This window comes from Colobus angolensis, unplaced genomic scaffold, assembly GCF_000951035.1.
Source record: "Colobus angolensis palliatus isolate OR3802 unplaced genomic scaffold, Cang.pa_1.0 Scaffold37, whole genome shotgun sequence".
NCBI classification, from domain to species: Eukaryota; Metazoa; Chordata; class Mammalia; order Primates; family Cercopithecidae; genus Colobus; species Colobus angolensis.
The window spans coordinates 298,532-317,442 of record NW_012117043.1 but is presented as its reverse complement, the minus strand read 5'-3'; the positions used below and the strand labels follow the sequence as shown (position 1 = coordinate 317,442).

The 18,911-nt window shown below is 39.2% G+C and overlaps 1 protein-coding gene across 5 annotated transcripts in view; it reads right to left on the bottom strand.

The window, feature by feature from the left end:
- SYNRG (synergin, gamma) overlaps positions 1-18,911 on the bottom strand; it is a 98,807-nt gene that overhangs the window by 71,973 nt on the left and 7,923 nt on the right. For all 5 annotated transcript variants that reach the window (XM_011953616.1, XM_011953617.1, XM_011953618.1 and 2 more), the window contains exons 2-6: positions 17,101-17,141; positions 12,975-13,096; positions 3,001-3,131; positions 1,601-1,706; positions 926-1,037 (exon numbers count right to left, since the gene is read on the bottom strand). In XM_011953616.1, the coding sequence (XP_011809006.1) occupies positions 926-1,037; positions 1,601-1,706; positions 3,001-3,131; positions 12,975-13,096; positions 17,101-17,141 (512 nt within the window). The remainder of the gene's footprint in view (positions 1-925; positions 1,038-1,600; positions 1,707-3,000; positions 3,132-12,974; positions 13,097-17,100; positions 17,142-18,911) is intronic.

Genomic DNA, 18,911 nt, shown 5'->3' with positions numbered 1-18,911 from the left:
GGCTAGTTTTTTGTATTTTTTAGTACAGACAGGGTTTCACCATGTTAGCCAGGATGGTCTTGATCTCCTGACCTCGTGATCTGCCCGTCTCCGCCTCCCAAAGTGCTGGGATTACAGGCTTGAGCCACTGCGCCTGGCCTATTTTTGTATTTTTAGTAGAGACAGGGTTTCACCATGTTGGCCAGGCTGGTCTTGAACTCCTGACCTCAAGTGATCCCACCCGCCTCAGTCTCCCAAAGTTCTGGGATTGCAGGCATGAGCCACAGGGCCTGACTTGAAATGTTGAATTTTTAAAAATAATGTGGTAACAATTATGCAAATACAAGACTCACTTCAACTGCCAAATGTTCAAAAGAACAACCAAACGCCACCCCCCAATCCCTTTACCCTGCTTTCTAAAACAGGCAGATTTCTTTTTGCTTACATGACAACAAATGATGATAAAAATTATAAAGAAATGCATTAGAGAAACTAAAATTTCAAGTAGAGCATTATTACACCCATGATTTTTAAAAACGAGTCATTTTAAGAATTTATAAGTTTAATCACATTAAGTAATGAAATCAGAACTAGTTCATAAAATTACTATAAAACAATGAACAATGGTAAACTCATTTATTACATTTGCCCTGATTGAATAGATTTTACTAACGTTAATATATTTATGTACAGAAAACTTACAGGTGAAATTGTCGTACTGACATTTAATTAGAAGACAAAGAGGTTTTTTCCCTCCCAAGACAGTTGTTATCCAGACCAGAGCTCTTAAGCCACTGCACATTTGAGAACATCCAATTCTGTATTTAGCTTGAAGGAAGAGTTCTGCATTGACTTTTCACACACACATATAATGGCGAGGTAAAGAAACAGGGACTACATAAATCACCTTTCAAGAAAAGAAAAATGTAATGCCTCTTAAAACTACCTGGTTTCTTGGGGTGCGATGCTGGAGTAGGGTGCATTTTTGCATCTCTGGAAAACCCATCTAAATTTCCTTTTATGGCTTCCAAAGCATCATCTCTACTCTTCTCTCCTGTCTAAGAAACAACAAATATATGTATATTTCTTTACTTATCCCTCACTCTATCCTAAACCCTCCCAAATTAAGAAAAGCACAGATATTCATCTACTTCCAGTATTTTTACCACATACTTCTGATGATAAATTCTCCAAGTCAGAAAAACAGGTAAATTATTAAACAACGACACTCTACAGAAAATAAAAACATTACAAGGCCAATGTATAAATACTTCAGGATAGACCTGTTTGATATTAAGTGTCCTGTGAAGGCTCTAAGAGAAATATGAAATATCACTGAATTCAGGATTACTGCTTTCCAAGAAAAAGATTACAAATATTGCCATGATACTAAAAAAGAGTTGAGAAGATAATGGCTGATACCCTATTCTCATCAATAACAGTGTATCTTCACAGAAAATGAAAAATCCTTCACATTAGGAATCAGATAAACTGAAATGAGAAGAGTCAATCACAGCCTCAGCTTGGGCTGGTGCCCCAGTGACGACATCCACTCAATGAGTAGGAAGAGGCACATTCAGGGTGTGTATGTTCTGGGTGAAGAGAAGTAGTGAAATATTACCTTGGGTTTCACACTGCTCAAAAGTCTGAGCTTTTGCTTCTGCTCTTCAAACTGGCGTCTTTTTCTTTCTTCTTCTAAGAGTTTTTGCTGCTGTTCAAATCGTTTCCTGAAGGAAAAATGACCTAATAACAAACAAGCTCCCAGGATTATACACTGTGTTTTATATTCAGATTTCTAACAATTTCAGCAATATCATGTTGCACTTCTAGAAGTGTAAATTTCATTGCTAAATATTTAGTTTTCTTATGACAATCCTGTTTCCTCACTATATTAATTCCAAAATATTTGACATGAGTCTAAATAATGATTTACCTAAATTATGAATATGAATTTATTTCTCATCTAATTTGCAAGAGGAGGAAACAAGCTTTTGCATACAAAAGTATTCTCAAAAAACAGGCAGACAAATGTAAGAACACACTTTGCTCTGCATATTAAACAAGAACCTGCTTAGGAAGGCAGTGTCATACAGGGGAAAGAGTAATGATCTGCGAATCAGGAGGCCTGACTTTGGGTTCAGGCTTTGCTGGTAACTGTGTGACCTGGACTGACAAGTTGTTTCATTTTCCTGGACTTCACTTTCACTAGATATAAAACAAGAGGGTTGAATTAGAGGATCTCTAAGGTCCTTTTTGACTCTAAACTTATAATAATGGTATTTTAAAGAGGCTTTTTTGTTTTTGTTTTTAAATAGAGTCTCACTCTGTTACCCAAGCTGGAATACAGTGGCATGATCACGGCTGACTGCAGCCTCAATCTCGGGGCCCAGATGATCCTCCCACCTCAGCCTCCTGAGCAGCTGGGACTACAGGCATGAGCCACCAAGCCTAGCTAATATTTTGTATTTTTTGTAGAGACAGGGTTTCACCATGTTACTCAGGCTGGTCTCGAACTCCTGGGCTCAAGCAATCTGCCGGCCTCAGCCTCCCAAAGTGCTAGGATTATAGGCATCAGCCACTGGGCCAGGACTTAAGGGTTTTTTTTTTTTTTTTTTTTTGAGACAGAGTCTTGCTCTGTCGCCCAGGCTGGAGTGCAGTGGCTCATCTTGGCTCACTGCAAGCTCCACCTCCCGGGTTCAAGCCATTCTCCTGCCTCAGCCTCCCGAGTAGCTGGGACTATAAGCGCCCACCACCACACCCGGCTAATTTTTTGTATTTTCGGTAGAGATGGGGTTTCACCGTGTTAGCCAGGATGGTCTCAATCTCCTGACCTCGTGATCCGCCCACTTTGGCCTCCCAAAGTGCTGAGATTACAGGCATGAGCCACCACATCCGCCCAAGAGTTTTAAAGACAACTTTTGACTGTTTTAGTTTCAAATCTGTACTAGAGATTATTAGACAATTCTTAAGATAGATGTTATAATGTATCTTTGTTATCCTTTAATTTTGGTGATCTCTTACTGCTGCTCTTCGGCAAACTGCTTCTGCATGTCTGGAGTGTACTGTGGGCCTGGAGGACGCATGCCCAGGAAGGGTGCTTGTCCTAGGTAAGGCATTCCCGCTGCTGGCATTGGTCCCATTGGTATTCCTGCCTAGAAGAAACAGACAAAGGCTTAGAAAATACAATTTCTCCCTTTAATTGTCACACACAAAAATGTGACTTTCATAAATTCTTAATACTTTTATTTGTAAAAAAATAGAAATATATTGTATTAAAAGATGCACAGATGCAAGTAAGATGCAAATATGCAAATAAATATATTATATTAAAAGATGCTAAAAATGGAAGGGTCCCCTTAATATCTAGCCCTCCATTCCTTTCACTGTCCCAGAGGTGACTGCTGCTAACAGTCTGATTGGTGTGTGAGTATGGCAGTATATGCCCACAAATTACATTCTTGTGAGCTCACTAATCCTCTTTGAGAAGTGGTATTATATCTTATATATTTTCATATTTGCAACAATAGCTAAGAGGCTGGCATATGGTAAACACACACAAACGAAATTAAATCTGATTTTCCAATATATATGAGAGGATAATGAATATTTTGATGTTATCAAAGGCCTAATAGTCAAACTTTTATAGAAAATGAAACATATTCAATAAAAATGACATAATACAATATTATAAAGTTTATCAAAGTATCCAGAAATAAGAATAACACAATAGCTAGTCACAAAATTTAATAACATTATGTTTTTAGAGACAGGGTTTCGTTGTGTCACCCAGGCTGGAGTGCAATGGAGTGCACGGCTCACTGCAGCCTCCAGTGAGGATTCAACTCTTGAGCTCAAGAGATCCTCCCACCTCAGCCCCAGAGTAGCTAGGACTATAGGCATGTGCCATCGCACCTGGTTCGAAATCTAATATTAAGTATGATGACAATGATAATAGTTAAATGGCTAATTTTTAGTGAGTGAAAACTCTTCTACTACTCAACCTTCTCCCCGAAAAGTTCCCCTTCTGTCCCTAACTAAAGTCTGTCCGTGAAACACTCTCATTTGGAGATTGCTACTTTTCTATTTCCTGTAAGTGGGGAATAATATTCCTCCTTGCTTCTTCTAAACCTTTTCTCCTCTCTCTACCTTCAAAAACCTGAATACATTTTAATTTCTCACTAATAGACTTCATCATTTACTCTCCGATCTTGTTCACGTCATCTACTGACCCTCAACTTCCTCACTCTTCAGTTGTACACTTCAGACTTTGCTATCTTCCATTATATCTCCCAACTGCTCTTGGTAATGTCAACAATCACCGACATGGATCACTCACCTAACACTGTCGTCTTCCAGGTCTTCAGCCACCTCATCACAATCATGCCCAATATACAATTCCAGCTTCCCATTCTATGGTAATACCTGTGATCTACCTGCACCAAAGACTGTGTCATGTCCAAAATCTGGATGTTAGGCATCCTGACACCTGACCACCACTTCCAATCCTTCTAGCTCATCTAGACCAGTAATTATCCTATCTCATTAATATCTCCCATTTGTTAATTTATTTTTTTCCGAGCTTATTTTGTAGGTTCCACCTGTTAATTTGCCACATTTCTCATGATTAATCATCATTATATCCTCACTTCCCTTCCTGCTCAATTTAGATTCTAGGGTTCAATATTAAATGCCCTTGTCAATATCCTTAATGTCCTTAATTGTCAATTCCTTAACATGGTCTCCTGGGAAACTTCACCCCTGATTAGAATCAACTAATCAACTTCTCCATGTTTATACAAAAACCACTGAACCATGTTGGAGAGAAAAACACTGAGGATTCACATTAAATTCTATTTATTTATTTATTTATTTAGAGACAGGGTCCCCCTCTATCACCCAAGTTGGGATGCAGTAGTGCGATCTCAGCTCACTGCAACCTCCACCTCTCAGGCTAAAGTGATTCTCCCACCTCAGCCTCCCAAGTAGCTAAGACTACAGGCATGTGCCACCATGCCCAGCTAATTTTTGTATTTTCAGTAGAGATGGGGTTTCACCAGGTTGGCTAGGCTGGTCTCGAACTCCTGACCTCAAGTGATCCACCCACTTTGGCCTCCCAAAGTGCTGGGATTACAGGCATGAGCCACGATGCCCGGCCAGCTTGGAATGCTTTTGAAGGGTTTCTAGCACTCTACAACTGGAATTACACACAATATTGCTTTATTGCTAACATTCTCTATTCTAAATCTTGGGTGGAGATAGCTGTGTATACTTATTTTAAATCACAGTATTGCTCTGTTGCTGCTAAAAATTAGGATCACAGTCCTAGAATTAAATTTTTCTTTCTTTTTTTTTTTCACTCAGTTCACCCAAAGTATATAAAACACAAAAGAAACTACCCAAATCACACAGATGAAAAATAAGGCAAAGTGTTCAACAAAAATAATAAAGAATGAAAGAAAGAAAGGTGTCATGCATATTGCCTTCTTACTTACAAACTCCTCTCTTGAAGAACATTCAAATTTACTAAACGGCATTTTGTGCTTCCCCTACACCTGGAAAGGAGGGACTAAGTTTTTATAGACTTGAAATCTAAATAAACTAAAAGGTTAAGAGACACTAGTCTTTAATTATATACTGAATGGATGACATAACAAAAGAAAGAACTCAGAAATCTGAGATACATTTGATAAACTACTGACGGCAATTAAGATTTCAATAAGTTGAGAAGTATAGTATGACAGTTAAGACTAAGAGTAAAAGTGTCCATTTCAGTTAGAACCCCAACAGTTTTGTTTTGACAAGTTGATCTTAAAATTATACTGAAGGGCAAAGGACCATGAATCAGTTATAATTCTGTAAAAGAAGAAGGATGATCCATACTACCAGATATCAATGCTTATCTCAGGCTAGATAATTAAGGCGTAAGATATTTACTGACGCAAGGAAAGACAGATGCAGCAATGAGACAAATACATGAGCCTAGAAATTAATCCAAAGCACATAAAGAAGTGTAATATTACAGGAATAATCATAGAAATCAATAAATAAAAACAGGCTATTTATAAATGATTTGGGAACAACTGACTACAATGGAACATAATAAAATTACATCCTTCTACCTCACGCTGATTCTAAAGAACAATTCTAGGTAGGTTAGAGACTTAATCTGAAAAGACAGGCTGGGCGCATTGGCTCACACCCTGTAATCCCAGCACTTTGGGAGGCTGAGGCAGGCAGATCACTTGAGGCCAGGAGTTCCAGACCAGCCTGGACAACATGGTAAAATCCCATCTCTACTAAAAATACAAAATTAGTCAGGCGTGGTGGTGCATGCCTGTAGTTGCAGTCACTCTGGAGGCTCAGGCAGGTGAATTGCTTGAGCCCAGGAGGCGGCAGTTGCAGTGAGCCGAGATTGCGCCACACTCCAGCCTGGGCGACAGGGCGAGACTCTGTCTCAAAAAAAAAAAAAAAAGAAAAGACAAGAAAGACAAGAAACTTAACTTTTTTTAAATAAGAAGACACAGGTAGGGAAGAATGTCTTAGATAAGACAGAAAAAAAAAAAAAGAAATGATTTATTCATCTGACTTAATTTCTACACAACAAGACACTATAAACAAATTTAAGAGAGGCCAACGACTACGAGAAGATACTGGCAACACATGTAACTACAAAGGATTAGAATCCAGAATATATAATGAACACTCAGAAATCAATGAGATCAAACAGCAAAACATTAGAAGCAATTTAAATGTCTGTTAATAGAACAACATATATTCACTCAATGAAATACCACACAGCAGCTACTATGAATGAACTTGGCATAATTTTACAACAGGGATAAGTCTTGGGGGCAAATAATGTTAAATTAAAAAGTCAAGATGTTGAAGGGTACATACGTAAAATTTAAAACCTAGAAAATATTATATATTGCTCGTAAGTATACAAATACATAAAATAATAAAAGTATAAAATTATGGCCAGGCACAGTGGCTCATGCCTGTAATCCCAGCACTTTGGGAGGTGGAGGTGGGTAGATTGCTTGAGGTCAGGAGTTTGAGACCAGTCTGGCCAACATGGTGAAACACCATCTCTACTAAAATACAAAAACTAGCCAGGCGAGGTGGTGGGCACCTGTAATCCCTGGTACTAGGGATGCTGAGGCAGGGGAATTGCTTGAACCCAGGAGGCAGAGGTTGCAGTGAGTCGAGATCGCGCCACTGCACTCCAGCCTGGATAACAAAGTAGTATAAAAATATATATGAGAACCATAAACATTGAATTCATGATAGTGATAACAACCTCTGGGGAAGGAGAGGAAGGAAAGTATTTTTGAATTCTTTAAAAAAATGTAAAGCAAATGTGGCATGTTAAAATTTGATAAAGGTAGGACCTGACTACCTATATAAAAAATCCCATGGAATCCACAAAAAAATTCCCAGAGCTAATAAAATGAGTTCAGTAAGGTTGAAGGATATAAAACAAACATATACAATCAACTGTATTTCTATACACTACCAATGAATATGTGAACATTGACGTTAAGAAATGCCATTCATAATTCCTCAAAAAACCAAAATATTTAGATGTAAATCTAACCAAACACGGATGTGACTTTTATGCTGAAAACTATATAAATGCTGATAGAAGAAACCAAAGATCTAAACAAATGAAGAGACATCCCATACTGTTATGATGGAAGACGTCAATTCTCAAAGACATCAATTCTCCCTAAATTCATACAGAGGTTTAACACAATGCCTATCAACACTCCAGCAAGAGTTTTTCCAGAGATAGACAAGATTATCCCAAAATTAATATGGAAAGACAGAGAACCAGAATAGTTAAATTCTGGAAAGAAGAGTAACGTAGGAGGAATCAACCTTATCGTATAGCTACCGTCACAAAGACTGTGTTATCGGTGAAGGAACAGGCATATACATAAAACAACAGCACAGAACAGAGAACCTAGAGAAAGATACACACGAGCATGCCCAACTGATTTTTGACAAAACTGTGAAAGCATTTCAATGGAAGCAGAATAGCTTTTTCCACAAATGTTGCTGGGGCAATCAGACTTACATAGATACAAAGAGAGAGATAAAAAAACAACCTCAATCTAAGTCTTAGATCTTATACAAAAATTAACTCAAAATGGATCATGGACTTAAATGAAAACCATATAACTTTTAGAAAAAAACATAGGAGAAAATCTCCAGAATCTAGGGCAAGGCAATGAACTCCTAGAGTTATACCAATGCATGATCCATAACAGGAAAAACTGGTAAAATAAATTTCATCAAAATTGAACTTTTGCTCTGTGAAAGACTCCATTAAGAGGGTGAAAAGACAAGCTAAAGACAAGAAGAAAACACTTGTAAACCACATATCTGACAAAGGATTAGTACCTAAAAGATATAAAGAACTCTCAAAATTCAATAGTAAAATACCAAAAAATACAATTAGAAAATGGTCAGAAGCTATGAAAAGACATTTCTCTCAAGAAAATGTAATGATGGTAAATAAACACATGAAAAGATGTTCAACATCATCTGCACATTAAAACCATGCAAATTAAAACCATGAGATATTAAACATACCTGTCGGAATGGCTAAACAAAAAATAATGACACTAAATGCAGGTAAGGATGCAGTATAACTGAACCTCTGATACACTGCTGGTAGGAATGTAAAATATTACAGCTACTCTGGAAAAAAGTTTGGCAGCATCTTAAAAAACCAAAAATGCAATACATGCAACCTATCAATTGTACTCTTGGGCATTTATCCCAAGAAATGAGGACTTATGTTCACGCAAAAATTTTTATTTGTAATAGCCAAAAACTGTCAACAACCCTACTGGCCTTCAGTGAGCAAATGAACTATTACTCATCAATTTTTAAAAAATGAACTACTGATACATGCAACAACTTGGATGAATCTGAAGGGATTATGCTAAGCGACAAACGCCAAATCTAAAAGGTTAATGATTCAATTTATATAACATTTTTGAAACCACAAAATTATAGAAATGGGGAACACACTAGCGAATGCAAAAGGGGTAAGGTGGGGCAGGAAGGAAGTGAGTACAGCTACAAAAGGGCAACGTGAGGAGATCCTTGGGGAGATGGAAATGTTCTGTATCTCAGCTGTGCCAATGTCCATACGCTGATTGTGTTACTATAGTTCTACAAGTTTTACCAATAGGGGAACTAGGCAAAGGATTTCTATTATTTCTTAGAATTACACAACAGTTTGCAACAGGTTTACACATGTCCATCATGTGCTCTACACTTGCCTAGATGTTTGAAATGCTTCAGAATAACAATTTTAAAATGTATTGTACATCATGAGGAGTGTTTTCTTTTTATGTGTTTTGAGGAAGGGAGATATTATAATAATCAATAATAATATAGTCATCATCATCAAGACTAAATTTCTGGCCAGCACAACGGCTCACGCCTGTAATCCCAGCACTTTGGGAGGCCAAAGTGGGTGGATCACTTGAGGTCAAGAGTTCAAGACCAGCCTGGCCAACACTATGAAATCCTGTCTCTACTAAAAAAACAAAAATTAGCCAGATGTGGTGGCGTGCGCCTGTAATCCCAGCTGCTTGGGAAGCTGAGGCAGGAGAATCGCTTGAACCCAGGAGGCAGAGGTTGCAGTGAGCTGAGATTACACCACTGCACTCCAGCCTGAGCAACAGAGCCAGACACTGTCAAAAAAAAAGACTAAATTTCTATGTTGACTTTTCTGAATCATCACTTTTATCTCTAAAGACTTAAGAGATTAAGAGATAACTAAAGGAACAATGGGTTTGCTTCATATATGTCCCTGATTGGTTAGGGCTATTGAGTTTCGGCATGGCAGGGGCAAATAAAATCTGGATGTTTTTCGCCTTAAAAAATGGTGAGCAAGCCAGGCACGATGGCTCACGCCTGTAATCCCAGCACTTTGGGAGGCCGAGGCGGGTAGATTACAAGGTCAGGAGATTGGGACCATCCTGGCTAACACAGTGAAACCCCATCTCTACTAAAAATACAAAAACAAAATTAGCCAGGCATGGTGGTGGGAGCCTGCAGTCCCAGCTACTCAGGAGGCTGAGGCAGGAGAACGGTGTGCACCTGGGAGGCAGAGCTTGCAGTGAGTCGAGATTGCGCCACTGCACTCCAGCCTGGGCGACAGAGCAAGACTCTGTCTAAAAAAAAAAAATGGTGAGCAGCAACTGGGTGTGGTGGCTCACACCTGTAATCCTAGCACTCTGGGAGGCCACGGCAGGTGGATTACTGGAGGTCAGGGGTTTGAAACCAGCCTGGCCAACGTGGCAAAACCCCGACTCTACTAAAAATACAAAATTAGCTGGGCGTGGTGGCGCACACCTGTAATACCAGTTACTTGGGAGGCTGAGGCAGGAGAATCGCTTGAACCCGGGAGGCGGAGGTTGTAGTGAGCCGAGATCATATCATTGCACCCTAGCCTGGGCAACAAGAGTGAAACTCCATCTCAAAAAAAAAAAAAAAACTAAACTAAACACGGGGGTCAGCAGCTTCCAAACAATATAATGCCTGTCAGCAAGAGTAAAGGTTAAAGAAAAAGACTTTGGTTGCTTTGTCTTAGCATCATTAATACACAAGCTTCTGATATCCAGGGACATTATTAAGGCACTATCAACTCTCATAGTTTACTTTTTTCTTATTGTTCTGCATATTAGAGACTCTTACTGTTTTTGGTTGTTTCAAACTCTAAAAACATTTTTCAGATAATTGTGTAAGCATAAAATAATGTTTAGTGTAAAAATTAATTATTTAAAATTTGTATCAATTGTTATTAAGATTCAGTAGTAAGCTTAGGAAGTTTTAATTTAAAAGACATTGTATTCTATAGTAGATTGTTTTTAGTTATTTGCTGCCTTTATTCTTATTTTTTTATTTTACTTTATTTTTTTTGAGACGGAGTCTTACTCTGTTGCCCAGGCAGGAGTACAGTGGCACGATCTCAGCTCACTGCAACCTCCGCCTCCCAGGTTCAAGCGATTATCCTGCCTCCTGAGTAGCTGGGACTACAGGTGCACACCACCATGCCCTGTTAATTTTTGTATTTTTAGTACAGATGGGGTTTCACCCTGCTGGTCAGGCTGGTCTCGATCTCCTGACCTTGTGATCTGCCTGCCTTGGCCTCCCAAAGTGCTGGGATAACAGGTGTGAGCTACTGCTCCTGGTCATTTGCTGCGTTTATTCTAAGAGGACTACACATCCCTATATAGTTTACATTCCTCCTGGTATATTCCTCCCCTGCTGATGCTAAGGCCATATTACTTTGGTGAGCAGAAGTGACTAATATATGCTACCTCCAAGTGTTAGCTTTAAAAGACATCACAGCGTTTGGCCATCTCTTTTTGCTATGCCAAGAGCCTAGGATGTCCTGGCTGAGGGTCCTAGGATAAAGAAAACATGGAGCAGAGTCAGCACCAACACATGAGGATATGTATCACGAGTGAGGGCTAAACTTTTGTAAGTCACTGAGATCTGGGGACTGTTTCTGCAGCACAATCTAGTGAAAGCTAGCTTAATGTAAATTAAAAACCTACCAAATCTCAATGTATTCCCATTTGCTTCCTTCTAGAGATGGATAAAAAATGACACTGGAAGTTTTCCTGACCATTTCAACACAAAACAGAAGCTTTATTTGCATAACTGACTTCAAAACAACAATGGTTTCAACTTAAAATTCTGGTTGTGAACTCCTAATATTACTTATTTATAAGTTATATACATGTGTTACTGTATAAAAGTATATACTGTATAACAAAACACACAGAAATAGAAAATGTTAAAGTATTAGGTAAGTAAGTAAACTAACACAGAAACAAAAAACCAAATACCCCATGTTCTCAGTTACAAGTGGGAGCTAAACACTGGGTGCACATGGACATAAAGATAGGCTTGACAGACACTGGAGACTACAAGAGGGGAGAAAGAGTGGGGGAAGAGTTGGAAAACTACCTGTTTGGTACTATGCTCACTACCCAGGTGATGGGTTCCATCATACCCCAACCCTCAGCATCACACAACACATTAGTGTAATAAACCTACAAACTGTCCCCTGAATCTAAAATAAAAGTTGAGGCCGGGCGCGGTGGCTCAAGCCTGTAATCCCAGCACTTTGGGAGGCCGAGACGGGTGGATCACGAGGTCAGGAGATCGAGACCATCCTGAGCTACACAGTGAAACCCCGTCTCTACTAAAAAATACAAAAAAAAACTAGCCGGGCGAGATGGTGGGCGCCTGTAGTCCCAGCTACTCGGGAGGCTGAGGCAGGAGAATGGCGTAAACCTGGGAGGCGGAGCTTGCAGTGAGCCGAGATCACGCCACTGCACTCTAGCCTGGGCGACAGAGCTAGACTCCGCCTCCAAAAAAAAAAAAAAAAGTTGAAAAAAGCAAAAATAAATAAATTATTAGGTAAAAAAGAAAGAGAGTATATGGTCTTAAAGATATTGGTTAATAGTACAAAAGCAAAAACTTTTTTTTCCTCAGGCCTTTTTTTTTTGAGATGGGAGTCTCACCTTGTTGCCCAGGCTGGAGTACAGTGGCATGATCTCAGCTTGCTGCAACCTCCGCCTCTCGGGTTCAAGGGATTGCCCTGCCTCAGCCTCCCGAATAGCTGGGACTACAGGCACACGCCACCACACCCAGGTAATTTTTGTAGTTTTAGTAGAGATGGGGTTTTGCCACGTTAGCCAGCCTGGTCTCGAACTCCTGACCTGAAGTGATCTGCCCACCTCAGCCTCCTAAAGTGCGGAGATCACAGGCGTGAGCCACTACACTTAACCTTTTCCCTCACTCTTGGAGGGTGAACACATCTTCATTTTAGTTTGAAGGAAGCCTTTTTTTTATGCTTATTTCTAATTTTAACATTAAGCTCTTAGCCTGTAGCTCTTGCTATATAAACATAACAACAAACAATAACTTTGTAAGACACCAACTAAAGAAGCAAGTACCTGCATAGCAATAGGTCCTTGGGACATCTGAGAGCTGTAATTCATTCCCATAATGCCTTGCATATTAGGCTGCATGACAGAGACCATAGGAAATCCTTGTTGCTGCATCGGCATCAGGCCGGCTGAAAATATAAAGACATTATTAAAGTCAATGTGTTTTAAAACTTATTTTCTTAAAACCATAAGTACCTAAAGGACTTGTTACTTGGCAGGAAGCAGAGTATAATGGAAAAAGCACAGGGTCCTGAGTAAGACCAATATGAATATGAATTCCAACTCCATCATTTACTTAGCTGTGTGATCTTGAACAAGTTACAAAACTTCATCTGTAAAATGAAGACAGTATCTCTTCTATGGAATTTGTATGCATATTAAAAAACAGTAAGGCCTAATTGGGGTACTCAGCCTTCAAGATGGCCTCCAATGACCTCTGTCTCCTGGTGTTCACACTCGTGTGCTGTTCCATTCCATACTGAATGGGGCTGACCAGTATAACCAATAGGATACTGTGGAAATGACAGCATATAACTTTGAAGGCCAGTTATTTATTTATTTATTTTTGAGACAGAGTCTCACTCTGTCACCCAGGCTGGAGTGCAGTGACATGATCTCAGCTCACTACAACTTCCACTTCCTGGGTTCAAGGCTCCCAAGTAGCTGGGACTACAGGTGTCTACTAATTTTTGTATTTTTAGTAGAGATGGGGTTTCGCCCTCTTGGTCAGGCTGGTCTTGAACTCCTGACCTCAAGTGATCCACCCGCCTCAGCCTCTCAAAGTGCTAGGATTACAGGTGTGAGCCACTGCGCCTGGCCCGGAGGCTAGTTCTTAAAAGACACTGTAGTTTCTTTCTGGTTCTTTTGGATCACTCGCTCTGGAGCACTGCCACATTATGAAATACTCAATAAGACCTATGGAGAATCCATGTGGTAAGGTACTGAGGTCTTCTGTGAAAAAGCAGCGTGAATTTCCCATCTATCTCGGTGAGCCACCCTGGAAGCAGCTCCAAGAAACTTTCAGATGACTGCAAGCCTGGCTCATCTTCATTGCCATCTCATAAGACGTCTTGAGCCTGAACCACCCAGCAGAGCTACTCTTAGATTCCTGACCCACAGACACGCTATGAAATAATAAAATGTTTACTTTTTAAAGTTCAGGATAATCTGTTACACAGCAGCATATAACTAACAAAATAACAGTTAGGAGCATGAACTCTAGGAGTCAACTAGAAATGCCACATACTTCTTTGGAACCTTGGGCAATTTGCTTCTTTCTATGCCTTGGTTTCTCATTTGTAAAACTGTTTAACACTTACTATGCTCAAAGAAATGTTATTCTTCTTCCTTTTTCTTACATGAATAGGTAATATAACAGTTACCACAAAGTAGCCATCAGTATCTGCAATGGCAGAAAACTATCATGAAAGTATGATTTAGGCCAGTATTTCCCAAACTTTTCCAATAGCAGAGGTGAATGAATATACAGCTCTTTGGGATTTTAATAAATACTAAACGCCTACCATATGCTAGGCATAGTTCTATGTGCTTGGTACACAGAAGTGAATAAAACAAAATTCCTACATAGCCTGAGCACAAATTTCATTCTAATTTTGCATTCAAACTACATCCATGTTGGTTCCACCATAAGGAACTTTATATCAAACTGTCAAATTGAAAAATTAAAGATCTAGGAAATTATACCATGGTTATCTTATGGCTTTTGTATACCTTCCAGGTTATTTATAACCTAGCCTAATTTCAGAAGCATGGACATCCACATTGTGGCTAACAGTTATTTGAGGTAGACCATTCACTTATTCAAGTATTTGAGGCCTACTCCATATTAGGCACTGTTCTGGGGACACAGCCATGAACAAAACCAGGTCTTCACTCTCATGGAGCTTACACTGTAATCAGGAGAGACAGACAACAAAAAAATAAGTACATGTCAGGTGGTGATAAGAGCTAGGGCCAAAAAATAAAGCAGGGCAAGAAGGAATGGAGTGGTTGCTACTTTACATAGGGCAATCAGAAAAAGTTTCACCAACAGGGTGGTATTTCAGAAAGGACCTCAAGGAAATAAAGAACCAAGCCATGCAGATATTTGGGAAGAATATTCCAGACCAAAGAACACCAAGTACAAAGATCACAAGGTGTCAGGGAGAAATAGAATACACAGATTGAAAACAGCCACCGTAAGATGTTTTCTGTCTTATTTCTTTGGACTTAAAGATTTATTCATTTTAATTGATTTTATTTTATTTCTGAATGGGTAACTCAGATACCTGGCATAATATTTCAAGGCACAAAGTGTACACAGTAAAAAATAGGTCTCTTTCTCTCCTCTGTCTCCTATTCAAGTACTCACGATCTTGTGGCCATCCTTGCGGTCAGTTTCTTACATATGTTTTCAGAAATGATGCACGCATAATTCAAATGACCCAAAAGTTCATCCTAACAACTGTTAAAAAAAATCTCCAAACCAATTCCAAATTCCCTAAGAAAAAGGCAACACTTTGAGATCTCTTCTTGTCCAGTTCCTTCGCTCCATAGGTATATTTTTACTTGAAATGTATAGAAATGCAAAATAATAAACCATGATAATGAACACATAACTCTGTAACACCTTCCTAAAGAACAAAAGATCTCAAACCATTTGATCTCAATCTGGGACACATCTAATTACAGATAGCTTAAATAATGCATAAATGTGAACACGATGAAAAGAATACAACTGACCCTTGGAAAAACTTGCCTGAAACTCAACCGCCATCACTGATTATAAATGAAGACAAAGTCAGGATGAGCCACTGACCATCTGCTGCTGAGCTGCTCTTTATCTTTTATCTCTACTGCTGACCTACGAGTCTCTGTTTCTCCAGCAAATCTATGACAACCAATCAACGCTGGCTTTTTAAGAAGAGCCAGTTTTCAGAAGCAGCTTGGTGTGAGGGGAGAGGGAATACATCAGAGTGGAAGAAGTGAGTGGAAAAAAAGCCAGAGAAAGGCAGATCTATTCCTTCTTCACTGTTATGTCCCAGCTGCACAGCAGCATGGGTCAAAATTATATTCCTTCACTACTATTTCCTTGAAGATAAAGCTAAAATTGATATTGGTGAGTCCTGGTCTCAGACCAAGAGAGAAGAGGCATACTTAGTACAGAAATTTCTAGGACTAGAACTGAGACTTATACGACATGGTGGCTCATGCCTGTAATCCCAGTGCTTTGGGAGGCCAAGGCAGGAGAATCGCTTGAGCCAAGGAATTTGACACCAGCCTGGGCAACATAAGGAGACTGTGTCTCTACAAAATATTTAAAAATTAGCCAGGCATGGTGTATGCACCTGTGGTCCCAGCTACCTGGGAAGCTGAGGTGGGAGAAATGCTTGAGCCTAGGAGGCTGAGGCTATGCAGTAAGCTATGACTGTGTCACTTGTATTCCAGCCTGGGCGAAAGAGCAAGACCCCATCTCAAAAAAATAAAATAAAAATAAAAAACCAAAACCAAACAAAATCCTTAAATACTTTAAAAGACTTAAATACTTTAAGCTGAATCAGAGTATGTGATCTCTTTTAATTTCAAAATTATATGTTTATAAAACATGATTATAATAAGATACTATCATATAGAGAAAAAATAGCAGTGTGAAACAACTAAAGATGTTCGTTTATTCATTTAACAAACATCTACAGAGAACCTATTATGTTAAATCAACATGCTGGGTGCTAGAGATAATGCTAGATGAGCATTAGACAGACATGGCACTAACAATCTAGCAGAAGACTAGACAGAAGGAGAAAGACATCATTAAGTGAATTACTGCTCATTTCATTTTTAGCATCTGTTCCTTAACATTCTTGTCCTAAAAGTCTCTTTCACCTCTGAGGTTAAACAATTTATGAACGTAATGTTTATATAAGTTTGGGAGAAATGAGGAGTGACCCTTATTACTCCCAAAATTATAAAATTTTTGAGAAATTTTAAGAGTAGCTGTCATACAGGTTTAAGAGTGTAGAAAATTTTACTCTATTTAGCAGCAATAGAACTTATTTCCTATTTACTTATTTAATTCCAGATTCAGAAACACAAGAGTGAAAAACAAAAGTTCAAAACTTAAACTTTCACATACCTTGAGGGGGTCTTATCCCACCTGCAACAGGAAACATGAAGCTGAAAACAGAATAAAAATACATCATAATCTTCATTTGTACAAAGATTTTCAAATAACAAATGTACTTTTTTATATGGATAAAAGACTCGTAGATGGGATCTGGTGTTTATTCTGTACCACAATACGAATTGTCCAACATCAGTAGACTGAGAGCATCCATAGGATGCATGTCACCATGTTAGTGCAGACGGAAACTTGTTGAAACAGAAGACAGAAGACCCTGAAACTAGTCCTGGCTCTGTCACTGTGTGTCCTCTCTGGATTCCAATTTCCCCATCTATAAAATGAGAGACTTCAGATTCAATTCAGTCAACATCTATTGAGTGTCAACTACATGAAATGATGGAATCTTATAAGCAAAAATACACATATGCAGGCAAATAAGTATATCACAGGGTAAATGTGCTAACTGCTATAAGTGAGGTCGAAATTATTAATAGGGATGAGAAGAAAAAGATGAATTTTAATGGGCCATATCTTGAGAAGTTTTATAGAAGTAGCTCTGGAGCTGAATCTTAAAGGAAAATAGAAGCACACTATATATTTTGAGCAAAAGCTCTGAGGCAGAGATGCAGGGATGTTTGGAGAAATGAATGTAGGTTAAATGTTAACTATATGATTTAAAAGCAAGCAGATTGTACAGGGCCTTTATTTATTTTTATTTTATTTATTTATTTATTTTTGAGATGGAGTTTTGCTCTTGTTGCCCAGGCTGGAGTGCAATAGTGCAATCTTGGCTCACTGCAGCCTCCGCCTCCTGTGTTCAAGCAATTCTCCTGCCTCAGCCTCCTGAGTAGCTGGGATTACAGTTGCCCACCACCATGCCTGGCTAATTTTTTTTATTTTTAGTAGAGACAGGGTTTCACCATGTTGGCCAGGCCGGTCTCAAACTCCTGACCTCAGGTAAGCCACCGCACCAGGCCGAGGGCCTTTAAAATGTTTAATTTTATTTTGAATATTATATGAAGTTGTGAGAGGTTTTATTGTTATTGTGGCAACATAGACACAACATAAAATTCTATCATTTTAACCATTTTTAAGTGTATAATTCCACGGCATAATTAAGGACATTCACAATGTTGTGCAACCATTACCACTATCCATTTCCAGAACTTTTCCATCATCCCAAACAGAGTTTCTGTGTTCCATTAAACACTAAATCCTCACTTTAGAGCATAGGAAAGCTCTCTTCTAAGGGTTAAGCTGACACCTTTTCAAAATCTTTATTATTATTATTTTTTTGTGATGGAGTTTGCTCTTGTCATCCAGGCTGGAGTGTGATGGCACGATCTCAGTTCACTGCAACCTCTCCACCTGCCAGGCTCAAGTGATTCTCCTGCCTCAGCTTCCCATGTAGCTGGGACTACAGGCGAGCACTACCACACTTGGCTGATTATTGTATTTTCAGTAGAGATGGGGTTTCACCATGATGGTCAGGCTGGTCTTGAACTCCTGGCCTCATGATCTGCCTGCCTCGGCCTCCCAAAGTGCTGGGGTTACAGGCGTGAGCTACCGCACTTGGCCTAGGCTCTTTTAAATAAAGGTTAAGTCTGGGCGACAGAGTGAGACTCTGTCTCAAATAAATAAATAAATAAAGGTTAAAAAATTAAGCTCTGGCCAGGCACAGTGGCTCACGTCTGTAATCCCAGCACTTTGGGAGGCAGAGGCGGGCAGATCACCTGGGGTTGGGAGTTCGAGACCAGTCTGACCAACATGGAGAAACCCCATCTCCACTAAAAATTCAAAATTAGCTGGGCATGGTGGTGCAT